The sequence below is a fragment of the Mobula birostris genome, chromosome 14 (genome assembly GCF_030028105.1).
Source record: "Mobula birostris isolate sMobBir1 chromosome 14, sMobBir1.hap1, whole genome shotgun sequence".
NCBI lineage: Eukaryota > Metazoa > Chordata > Chondrichthyes > Myliobatiformes > Myliobatidae > Mobula > Mobula birostris.
Window position 1 is genome coordinate 13,571,214 of NC_092383.1, and position 12,883 is coordinate 13,584,096.

The following is a 12,883-nucleotide window of genomic DNA, read 5'->3' on the forward strand; positions in this document are numbered from 1 at the left end:
GGTCATTGCTTAAGGGTTCAAGGAGAAATATTTAAGGTGAACTTCTTTACTCAGAGGGTGATGTCAGTGTGGATGCAGATTCAATTGCAACATTTAAAAGAGGTTTGTTTAAGTGCATGGTTGTGAGGCTTATGGCAGTTGTGCAGGTCAACAAACATAGGCAGATTAACAGTTTGGTATGGACTAAATAGGCTAAAAAACATGTTTCTATGCTCTATGACTATAAGCCAAGATCAAGGCACATTAACTTTTTTTGTGGAGTCTTTGAATTGTAATTAAATAATACTAATTTATAGATTCTAATTCCCCTCCCTTGAAGTCTACAATCAGTTCCTTGGACTTACTGACATTGAGTGAGAGGTTGTAGCTCTGAGAGCATTCAGCTAATTTGTAGAGTTAGTAAATGTATTTGGAGAGGCAATAAGCTATGGATGCTGGAACCTGGAGCAAAATTCATCTGCTGGAAGGCCTCAATTAGTCAAGCAGCATGTACAGGTTATACAGTACACATTTCGGATTGAGACCTTCCATCAGAATTAAGAAAATATAATTTCTGGTGCAAAAAAATTTGGCACCAAGGCACTAGAGTCGGAAATTTTAAGCCTAACCTTTTGGATGAAGTTTGGAAACATTTCTGCACTGAGGGCGGTAGAAATGTGGAATTCCCTTCTTCAACTGGCATTTGATACTGGCTCAGTTGTTGATTTTAAATCTTAGATTGTACAATTCCTTTTGCCCTAAGGCAGGGGTTCCCAAGCTGGAATCCACAGAACCCATGTTTAATGGCATTGGTCCATGACATAGAAAAGGTTGGAGAGCCCTGCCCTAACATGAACATTGAACCATCAGAAAGGTGAGCTAACACTACCTCGGCCGCCCAGCTGAACAGTCAGTGGCTGTTTGACATTGCTATCATTCCCAACTCTGAATGTATGTGCTACCAGCAAGTCTTCCATGTGTTCGTCACACATCTGTACTGATGCAGATGTTCAGTGTGTTAGATTTCCATCAGCAAATATCTTGGTAAACTCATCACTGAATTTTCCTGCTTCTTCATGCTTTATCACCACATTAAAAAAAATTAATGCCATGCCTTTTCTAAAATTTCTGTAACCACCCTGCTGAATATACACAATTACCTTCAATTTTCAGTTCATCGTGATACATCTTTCCACTAGCTTTCCATTAAGTGGCATACGTTCACTCCAAAGCTGACGAATCAACTATTCCAATACACTATTGTGATCTTCATTTTTTGCTTTACGCAATGTTTTTTTAAAAAAATTTTCATTAGCTTCTGTTCATTACATACAATGAGCAAGGTCAATTCTCAGAACTGCCTATGGAGCACGCAGACCCGTACGTCATCAGGGAACCTTCCCGGCACCTTGTGGAATTTTCAATTTGTGATGTCATGCGATCGACCAAAAATAAATTTGGATTTTGAAGGTGTTCAGATTTTGGAATTTATATATATTTCTTACTGTAATTTATAGTTCTTATTATAATGTATTGCAATGTACTGCTGCCACAACACATTTCATGACAAATGCCACTGATATTAAACCTGATTCTGATTCTACACCTGTACTTTAATTCAAATGTCTAATCAGCCAATCATGTGGCAGTAACTCAATGCATAAAAGCATGCAGACATGGTCAAGAGGTTCAGTTGTTGTTCAGGCCAAACATCAGGATGGGGAAGAAATGTGATCTCAATGATTTTGACAGTGGAATGATGGTTGATGCCAAGAGTGTGGTGGGAGAAGGGGTTGAGTTTCTCAGAAACTGCTCATCTTCTGGAATTTTCATGCACAACAATCTCTAGGTTTTTCAGAGAATGGTGTGCAAAAAAAACATCTAGTGAGTGGCAGTTCAGTGGGCGAAAATTCCTTGTTACTGAGAGAGGTCAGAGGAGAATGGCCAGACTAGCTCATGCAGACAGGAGGGTGACAGTAAATAACCATGCCTTACAACAGTGGTGTGCAGAAGAGCATCTCTGAACGCACAACATGTTGAAAGTTGCAGTGGATGAACTACAGCAGCAGAAGATCATGCACGTACACTCAGTGGACACGGAGTGAAGAATGTTCCCATCTATACCATGTTTTCATGCTTACCAACAGTTTCTCCTCCTGTCTGTTGAGCTGCTTCCAGTTATTAACCTGATATTTTGTCAATAAGAATGTCAAATGTTAATGCAGGAGGAGACTGACAGCGTCCCTCTACTCTTTGACTCATGTCAGCCCTTTGTCTAAAGCGATATTCCACTCTGAACAGCACTGGTAGGTTCTGATCAACCGCGAATAAACAAATTAATATTAATTCATGTAGTGTGTTAGCCTCTTTGTGGATAATGCAAAACACCTCAGGGGTACAGGTGTACCTAATAAAGTGGCCACTGAATGTATATTCAGAAAACAGAAGGTAGTCACAGTCAGATTAATGCAATTTTCTTTCCATCTGAAGGATAACATCATGAAGGTGTGGTGTGGTTTGGCCTCAGCAGTGGTCTAGCAGTAGAGGTAATGCACCCAACAGGTAACCAGCTCTTCCAGCTTTCTGATCTCTGATCAATCCAAATCATCTGCTCCTTGATGGGGGACGGGTAGATATACAAATGAAATGGAGCTGGAGACTATAAAGAAAATAACCGACTTATAACCAACCGCTTCACCATCACCATAGGGTGATGGTGAATGTGGTTCTGTTGTTCAAACAAGGTAGCAGGGATAATCCTGGTAATGACAGAGTCTTCCGTCAATGGTGGGCAAACTAATGCAGAGAATTCTTAGAAACATTTTAGGGAACACTTTGGGAAATTATAAGCATTTGGAGAAACATAGTCTTAGTCAGGATAGTCAGCCTGACTTTGTGAGGGACAGATCATGCCTCATGAGGCTGATCCATATTTTTCAGATGAAGAAACGATTTGAAGAAGGTAGACTTGTTTATTTTAATAATGCGTTTGACAAAGTTCCCCATGGTAGGTTCGTCCAGAAAGTCATGAGGCACTAGACCCATGGAAACTTGGCTAAGTGGATTCGGAATTAGCTTGCACACAGAAAAGAGGGCGTGGTAGTAGATACGTAGTCTCTCAAAAGGGCACATGACGTGCTGAAGGAGAGATATGTTCGTGGAGGAGGGAAGGGGGTCGACTGATCATGGGGCAGATTTATATAGGTCAAGTAAATTGTATAGGGCAGCTGGAGTAGGTTATACAGTCGGCCCTCCTTACCCGCGGGGTATTGGTTCTGGGACCCCCACAGATACCAAAAAATGCGGATGCTCAAGTCCCTTATTTAACCTGTCTCAATGCGGAGGAGTTTAGGACCCAGCAGACCTCCGGACCATATTTAACCTGTCTCAGTGCGGTGGACTTTAGGACCCGGCAGAGCTCTGAATCCATAGTGTTTCTGTTCACGAAAATAATCACAATCACGATTGAAAATAAAGTGGAAATAATAAAGCGATCAGAAAGAAGTGAAATGCCATCGGTCATTGGAAAAGCATTAGGCTACAGTCAGTCAACGATCAGAACAATTTTAAAGGATAAAGTGAGAAAGGCCCTGCCCCGATGAAAGCTACAATTATTACTAAACAACGCAGTGGTTTAATTATTGAAATACATACATTTCCTAAGTGTTTTATATGTATAGAAAGGTAAAATATATACTACATACTAAGAGAGATGTTTGACTAAGTGACGCAAAATAATACCGGATGTACCTGTTCCAACTTACTTAGTAAGAGAACTTACATTTTTTTCCGATCCCGATCCGCAGTAACCTATGCACATCCTCCCGTACACTTTAAATCAGGGGTCCCCAATCTTTTTTACACTGCAGACCAGTTTATTCTTGCGAACCGGCAGGCCGGGGGGAGGTGGGGGGGGTGAGGGGAGGTGTTCAAGTAGGGTTAAACTCACCTCAACATGTTTTTACAGTTAGGGTTGCCAACCTTCTCACTCCCAAATAAGGGACAAAAGTAGCAGTCAAATCCCGGGACACTTTACCCCAGGAAAGACTACCATGACCATGAAGCCTTGCGTGGGCAGCTGTGTGCACATGCGTGTCGTGCGCATGTGATGTGCCCATGCGTGTAGGTGCCGATTTTTTTCCCCACAAATTGCTTTTCCTTTCATCTTCCCGACCATACTGTACATACATTATTTCTACTTTATATAGTCTGTGTATTTACCATATGTTAGTTTTATTTATTTTCTGTTGTATGTGTTATTTGGTATGATTTGTTAGGTTATTTATTGGGTCTGGGAATGCTCAAAAATTTTTCCCATATAAATTAATGGCAATTGCTTCTGTACTTTTCGCCATTTTGGCACGAAAGATTTCATAGGAACGCTCTACCTTAGCGGGGGAAATACGGGACAAGGGCGGTCCTGTATGGGACAAACCAATTTAGCCCAATATACAGGATGTTCCGGCTAATACGGGACAGTTGGCAACCCTATGTTCAAGTTCAACAGTGTGTGACAGGGAATGAGGAAAGGTGCAGCTGACTCATATTGTTCCCTCACAGCCCGGTAGCGCATGCTTTGCGGCCCGGTGGTAGGGAACCGCTGCTTTAAATCATCTCTAGATTACTTATAATACCTAATACAATGTAAGTGCTATGTAAAATAGTTGTTATACTGCATTGTTTAGGGAATAATGACAAGAAAAAAAAGTCTGTACATGCTCAAACAACAAGTGCTGGAGAGAAAACTTCCGGGTTTTCCCGATCCTCGGTTGGTTGAATCCGCGCATGCAGAACCCGCAGATAAGGAGGGCCGACTGTGTAGGCTGAAGAGTCCATACAGTGCTGTACTGTTTGATACTCTGTAAAATTCTGTTTCTTTGTTATAAAATCCTCATTAATATTATTCCCTGGACAGTGTTAATATGGATGGGCGTCTACCAAATGGTGTGGACAAAGTTGCTGAAAGTCTCCTTCCAAACTGTATGGCTCTATGGTGGGTGGACTAAGATGTGTTTCCCATAACACAACTCCTCCCAGGGTTTTTGACATAGAATTAATCTCCTCTTCCATTCTTTACCACCACTGGTCCAATCTTCCAAAACTGGCCATTTGCATTTCACCCCAACTATTCCAGACCAAAGATTTACCGTCCAGTTCACAGCCAATTAGCTCCATGCGCAGAGTACAGGCTCTCTGACACACCACTGGAACAAAGCGAATGTACCGTGCGATGATGGGGGGGTTGATTAGATTGCTCTTCTTGTCATTGTTGTTGCGATTTCCAGCGAATACCTGTGGAAGTAAGGTGAAAGCTTGGTCAACAAAAATGGCCTGGTCATGGAAAATAGAAGATAGCAGGGGAGAGCATTCCAAAAGGTTGTATCACCGCCTGGTGTGGAACAGCCACTGCATAGGATCGGAAAAAGATGCAGAGGGTTGTAAACTCAAGCAGCTACATCATGGGCACTAGCCTCTCCACCAATGAGGCCAATTTCAGGAGACGATGCCTGAACAAGGCAGCATCCATCAGTAAGGACTCCCATCACACAGGACATGCCCTCTTCTGATTACTACCATCACAGAGAAGATACAGGACCCCAAAGACACACACGCAAAGTTTTAGGAACAGCTTCTTTCCCTCCACGATCAGATTTCTAAACCGTCCTTGAACCCATGGACACTACCTCACTATTTTTGCTCTCTAGAAAAAGGCTTCTCTAATTCCAAGGATCAGTGTTGAACTTCTATTGTTGGTAATGTGGCAACCCAGTATTATGAAAGGATTGCATTCTGAGAAAACCATGATTTTCCCTTTTCCCATTGAATCCAATGTTATAAGTGATGGTGTGATCTTCCGCGATGTTTCTCTGTCGTATTAAGGCATTTTATCATCAATGACAAAGTTACCCACAAAGTTACTTAATAGCTGAAATCAAAACTAGACTCAAGGACGGATGAGGAAAGGGTTTAGTTACTGGGGAGATAATGGAAAAGGGATGGGATTCAAGGATTGAGAATCACAGTACAAGGGTGGTGTAAAAGGGGACAAATAGATTAAAAGGTGGAAGTGGAGTAAGGGCCAAGGGGTTACTTTAACAACCTGTGTAAGAGTGGCCATGGCTACTGAGGACCCCTCACAAAGTTCAGAGTCCAAAATAAATTTATTATCAAAGTACATATATCACAATATACTACCTTGAGATTTATTTTCTTGCAGGCACGTAAAGGAAAATAAAGAAATACAGTAAGACTTTTTGAAAAACTCTGTATAACAAAGACACAATACTGCGTGTCAGAGGTAGATTTCAGAAACTACCAGAGAATGGTGATTTAATCTGTTTTAGAGAAGTTGGATTGAGTCTTGACTATCGGCCAGGACATCACAAAGAACACCCCTGTTGGACCTTTCGCAAGGGTATAATTATTCTATTTGGATCCTTTACTCTCAACAAATGTCCCATGTGCACCGATCTGTGAAATGCATCATTGGGCATCGATGACCAACACAATCCAAGGATGTGCTGGGGGCAGCCTACAAGTGTCACCATGCTTCCAGCACCAACATAACATGTCCACAACCTACTAACCCTAACCCATATATCATTGAAATGTGGGAGGAACTGACAGAAATACATTCAGAATTATTATCAAAATGGGTCATCACATAGTCAAATAACATCTTATATTTAATCAGTTATGGGGAGTATGTATGAACGTGTTCATTGATTTTCATCAGGACTAATTTGAAATGTTGTGTCATATTAAAAACATAGATTATAGTGACAATCTTACAGCACAGAAAAGGTGTTTCTGTCCATGCTGACCATGATGCCCATCTACACCAACTCTGCCTGCCTGCATCCCTTGACACCTTTTCTCTTCGTGCCCATTCAAGCACTTTTTAAACATTGTAATTGTACCTGCTTCCACATCTCCTGTATCAGCTGGGATTTGCCCTCTTCTCATTATTATCACCAGCGAGGAAGTACAGGAGCCTAAAGACGTACACTCAGTGCTTTAGATAAAACATATTCACACTTACCATCAGAGACCTGAACAGTGCCTGAACCCACGAACACTGCCTTGGTATTCTTCTTTTGCACCATCAATCTAGCTATCTATCTCATAAATTAATGGCAATTTTTTATGTCTTGCACTGTACCGCTGCCACAAAAGAACAAATGTCATGATGTAAGTCAGGTGCAAGGTTGGATCGCTCAAAGCGCGGAGCCGATTTAGAAAGGTCAAAAACAACTTTGGGCTGGGTAGCAAGGTCCAGGCCCAGAGCGAATTGCTGGGTGGCGTGAACTAGGCCCAGGGCATTTTGCTGCAGCAGGGTTCAGATCCTAATGCAAGGCACCATCTACTGCTTGGACAATTTAAACACCAGCCCAGACAGACTGGAAAGACAGGAGGTCAGGTCAGGCGGATTTCACTCACTCTCCCACACCATTCATTCCTTTCTCAGCGGTGCTAAGACTGTGAGACTGCCCTCGCTGCCACACTTCACGTCTGCGAGCTTCGCGGCGATTTGCCCCGCTAATATGATGAACAAATACCGAGGCTTTGGGCCTAATCCAGGCTGCTCCGTGGATTCAATTCTATGGATTTAATTTGGTTCGGAATGCTAATGCTCGCTTCTATTGTTTACATGATTTTTGGTTTTCTCCTTCTCTGCGCATTGGGTGTTGGTCTTTATTTTTTTTTGGGTTCTTTCAGGTTGCTTGCTTTCTGGCTGCCTGTAAGCAGTCAAATCTCAAGGTTGTATAATTTATACATACTTTGATAATAAATGTGCTTTGAATACAGTACTGTACAAAAATTTTAGACATATGTATACATATATATACACACATATTTTTTAGATAGATAGATAAATATCTGCACCCATGCCACCTCCCCCTCCACCAGCACGTCTTTTCTACCAACTATCCCACACCCCTCCTGCAGTGTTTCACCCTCCCCATTCCCAACATCCTTTGCTCCTGCAAAATTAACAAACTCATGCCATGTTGACAATACAGTCGTGTGCAAAAGCCCCAGCTACTCTATACGTATGTGCCTAAGACTTTCGCACACTACTGTATGATAGTGATAATAAACCTGATTCTGACTCTGATTTTGATTATGCCCCTGATAACTTTATAAAACTTGTTTAGGTTACCCTTATATTTCCTGCATTCCAGCAGGAATAAATCCTGCCTCTCCAATCACTCCTTATAACCACAGCCCTCGAATCCCGATGGATCTCTTCTGGATTCTCTCTATTGCTGCCACGTTCTTCAGGTGACATGGTAACCAGATCTCTGCACCGTGAATTGCAAAAGTACAGTCTAACCGATAAAGCAATCCTCTGCCCATTAAGAAAACTTCGATTAAAGGCTGTTGCTGGAATTTAATTTTACCTTTTCTGTGATTCCGTCACTGTCTTTGAAAGTGTAGAAGTTTACGCCATTAAAACTATAAGCCATTTTGAAGGCTTTAATGTATTCTGGTACGCCTACAGCCAAGGCACCCTGGGTAACAACCCCGGTGATTCGCATCTTTCTCAGCAGATCGACCTGAAAGCAAAACAGAGCATCTCATGAGAATGGAGAAACAGCTTCCTCCAAAACATACAAATAAATTGCAAAAGCATTATAATTCACAGTAAATTGCAATTTAATCTCTTAAATTATAACTTCTACCCATCCCAGCTTTATGAGGTACACAAGTGGGAGATTAGTCCACCCACTGGCTGTGGGAAAATGGAAACTTCTGTTACAGTGCAGAGTGGCCAGACAGAGCAAAGGAGATGTGTATAGAATTGCTGATGCTTCAGCGGTCACTTTGCATATCAATAGACACTCAGCAGAAATTTGGATGTGTCCAAAAGCACATCTTCCCTTCTACTGTGACTAACAGACTGAAAGAAAAGCCCCTGATTGCTCAATGCACTACACATCCACAGGCCTGAAAGATCTCATATTCAAATCCAACGAAGCTGATCTTAGCAGGGTGGTACTGGAACATAGTTCATGAACATATTACACCTGATCACCAGAGCAGGTTAAAACCTGTGTATTTTGCTCCAACAACTTGCGCTGGGTTGAATTTTTCACATTTGATAACTACAATTTACAATTTGCCCATGTGACTTAACTTGATTTTTAAATAAAAGATGGCAGACCGAAATGTCATCTCCGCTCACTTCTCTGTGTCAGCCAAGATTCCACCACCACCACCGCCGCCCCCCCCCCGACTAGCCCATCCTGTCTGCCTGTGTTTGACCCATCTCCCTCTCTTCTCACTAGTACCATTGGTCAGAGGTGCAGCAGTTTTGGGCCCCACCGCACCAGATTCAGGAATAGTTGTTGTCCTACAACAACCAGGCTCCTGAAGCAGCTTCACCTCAACGCTGAACTGGCTCCGTGACTAGAAACTCACTTTCAGGGGCTTTGTGGTTAAAGCTCCGTGTGTTATTTGTTAACTTTTTTTAATTACTTGCATGATTTGTTCTTTTTTTTTGCACATTGAAGACTTGTCAGTCCTTTTTTTGTGTGTGGGGTTTTTTGTGGGCTCTAATTGTTTCTTTGTTTGGTGGCTGCACCTTATGACTGTTGGTACTGCGTTTTGCACCTTGGCCCTGGAGTACGGCTGTTTTGTTTGGCTGTACTCATCGGTATTCGTATATGGTTGAATGACAATTAAACTTGAACTTGCCTGCAGGAAGATGAATCTCAAGGTCGTATATTCTGTACATACTTTGCTAATACATTTACTTTGAACTTTAAAGTGTGTCAGTATTAAATCTACAATTGCCCATCCTCCCAACGAGTCTGAGACGGAGATGAGGACACACAAGCTTTATGTGGTCTTGATCCTTTCAAAAATCTAGTGGGTAGGAAAATTGGTACGGCATTTATAAATGTCTGATCTTCACAGGCTGTACAACTGCGATGTCAGACTTTAGTTAATGCTGAGCAACTTAAGCGTAACTTTAACTGGCTGACTTCAAGGTGGATCAAATTTCAAAGTAAATGAAAATATCAAAGCATCCATAACATACAGTCAAGAAGCTGGAGGAACTCAGCAGGTCAAATAGCATCTACGGAAATGAATAACCGCTCGACGTAAAGGGCCAAGACCCTTCTTCAGGAGCGGTAAGGAAGGAGAAAGATACCAGAATAAAAAGGTGGGGGGAGGGGGAAGGATGTAGCTAGGAGGTGATAGGTGAAGCCAGGATGGTGGGAAAGGTCAAGGGCTGGAGAAGAATCAATCTAGTAGCAGAGGAGAGTGGACAATAGGAGAAGTAAGGAGACCCAGTGGGAAGTAATAGGCAGGTGAGAAGAAGTAGGTCAGAGTGGGGAATAGAGAAAGGGAGAATGGGAGGAATTTGTTTACCAGAAGGAAAAATTGATATTCATGGAATCAGTTTGGAGGGTAGGAGGGTATTTATATCCATAGATGCAGCCTGTCCTGCTGAGTTCCTGCAGTGTTCTGGGTGTGTTGGTTTGGATTTCCAGCATCATAGACTTTCTCATGTTTGTTATAGGATTATCAACCTTGAGATTCATTTTCTAGTAGGCGCCCACAGGAAAATAAAGAAATGTAATAGAATCGATGAAAATCCACACCTAACAAAGGCAGAGTCCCTGAACGGGAGTCTGCACGTTGTGAGGTCAGTTCAGCACTGAGGAGGGCAAAGCCATCCATTCTGGTCCAGGAGCCCGATGGCTACAGGACAGTAACTGGCCCTGAACCTGGTGGCATAGGACCCAAGACTTTTACACCTCCCGCGCAGTGGTAATGGGTTAAATGCAGTCAGATGGGACAGGCATCATGTGACGTTTTTCAATGAGTGAGGAACTCATTTAAACCATCTGTAGTAGCTCTTTGGTGAAATATTCCAAGGGAGGATTGGAATCGAACCAGACATTGGCATGGGGTAGTTATTGTGATAAATTCTGAGGGAGTGCAAGTATGAATAATGCAGAACAGGTGAGTACTGTTTCGTATACAACATGGGACCCATGGCACTCTTCAGAACCCTATTTTAGTGAACACTGATAACAACAAACGTGCGCTTACGTCAAGTGTACAATGATGTGACAATATCACACACAGATCATTCATATACAGTACTGTGCAAAAGTCTTTGGCACCCTATATGTGCTTAAGGCTTCTCCACAGTACTGCATCTACTGATAAATATGCTTCAACAACCAAATGCAAAGTCAAAAAAGGGTCACTGTTTTTAAAAGATCAGACAATGCAAAGGAGATTGAAAAGGGTGACAACATTCAGGATACCTCAAGAATCCAGAGAACAAGGTGAATGGGGATAAGTGGAAAGTACAATATCGAAGGAACTCAACAAGTCAGGTATCATCTATTGTTGTTCTTTTTCACGCCTTGTGGCGTATTGGGCAGCATTACTTTTTGCTGTTTCCTTAGCATTGGTCTGTTTTTTTATGAGGCTGAGGTGTGAGCTCGATGCACAACCCAGCACAGATGGAAAGCGTGCAAGGGGCCGGCCAGATTCGAACCCCAGACCATTTACCTCGAAGTCCAGTGTGGATCTCTCGTGTTCATAAAATATTGTCATGAGAAGCTGTGCATCTGAACTAAGGAGAGAGATAATTTCAAATTCCCTTAAGTACTTAAGTGATGCTGAATTCAGGAAGGAATTCACAAGCACTCAGCGTTCTCTACCTTCGCTCCCCATACTTCAGCTTGTGATATTCCAAGGCTCAAATTCCAGTCAGTAGAATCAAACTTCAGAAGAGGTCCTGAGACGAATTGATAGGATTGTGGCTGAGGGGCTATTTTCCTAGGCTGAACAGACTGAACTGGTGAAAAGGGGCCTGAGAAAAAAGGGTTTGCTATTTACGATTGAGGTAATTTAGGTAATACCTTCAGTCAAATTATTTTGAATTTTCCCCTGTGGAGCCCATGGATGGGGGATGTGCCACTGCACAGGATCAAAATTAGCTGCAGAGAGTTGTAAACTTAGTCAGCCCCATCATGAGCACCAGCCTCCATAGTATCCATGACATCTTCAGAGAGTGATGCTTCATAAAGACAGCACCCATCATTTTGAACCCCATCACCCAGGTCATGCCTTGTTCTCATTGCTACCATCAGGAAGGAGATACAGAAGCCTGAAGGCACACACTCAAAAATTCAGGAACAGCTTCTTCTCCTCTGTATCTTATTTCTGAATGGATATTGAACTCATTAACTATCTTTTTATTTCTATTTTTGCACTATTTATTTAACTATTCGATATATTTATTGTATCTCATGTTTTTCTCCATTATTATGAAGTGCATTGTACTGCTGCCACAAAGACAACTAGTTTCACAACATATGCCAGTGACATTAAACCTGATTGGTAATTAGTTATTATTGTCATGTCTACTGAGAAACAGGGAAAAGGTTTTGTTTGCATGCCATCTGCTATGGCATATTCTGAAATTATGGTATATAGCAAATATTAACTTCAGTGACCAATCTTTAGACCTGAACATGGATTGTAGATTAAATTTAAAATGCAGCTCTGGACATTAGTTTTCTGGAGCTGTGGACACTAATTAATTGAAAACCAGACAATGCTGATTAACATGTCTGGAGTGTGGGTACGAAGAAGGAGATGTGAAGATTATATGAAAATTATATGTAATTCAAAGGAAGCATGGTAGCTACATTGTAACTATAGAATTGGCATTTGATCGTTCACATACAAAATGGCATGTAATATTGGGTCAAACAGGCCTCTTCCTCTGACAGTCTCACTTTGTTGAATAAAACACTTCTGTATCCACTAGCTTTAGTGCCTCTATGGTGACTTTGTACATGTTACAACACCATCCAGACACAAGTACATTGGGGTAATATAGAAAGCAAAAAAAACCAGAATGCAG

General features: G+C 41.9%; 1 protein-coding gene across 4 annotated transcripts in view; it reads right to left on the reverse strand.

Moving 5' to 3' along the window:
* LOC140209706 (EGF-like repeat and discoidin I-like domain-containing protein 3) overlaps positions 1 to 12,883 on the reverse strand; it is a 125,408-nt gene that overhangs the window by 9,474 nt on the left and 103,051 nt on the right. For all 4 annotated transcript variants that reach the window (XM_072278113.1, XM_072278114.1, XM_072278115.1 and 1 more), the window contains 2 exons: positions 8,385 to 8,540; positions 5,127 to 5,271 (listed from right to left, as the gene is read on the reverse strand). In XM_072278113.1, the coding sequence (XP_072134214.1) occupies positions 5,127 to 5,271; positions 8,385 to 8,540 (301 nt within the window). The remainder of the gene's footprint in view (positions 1 to 5,126; positions 5,272 to 8,384; positions 8,541 to 12,883) is intronic.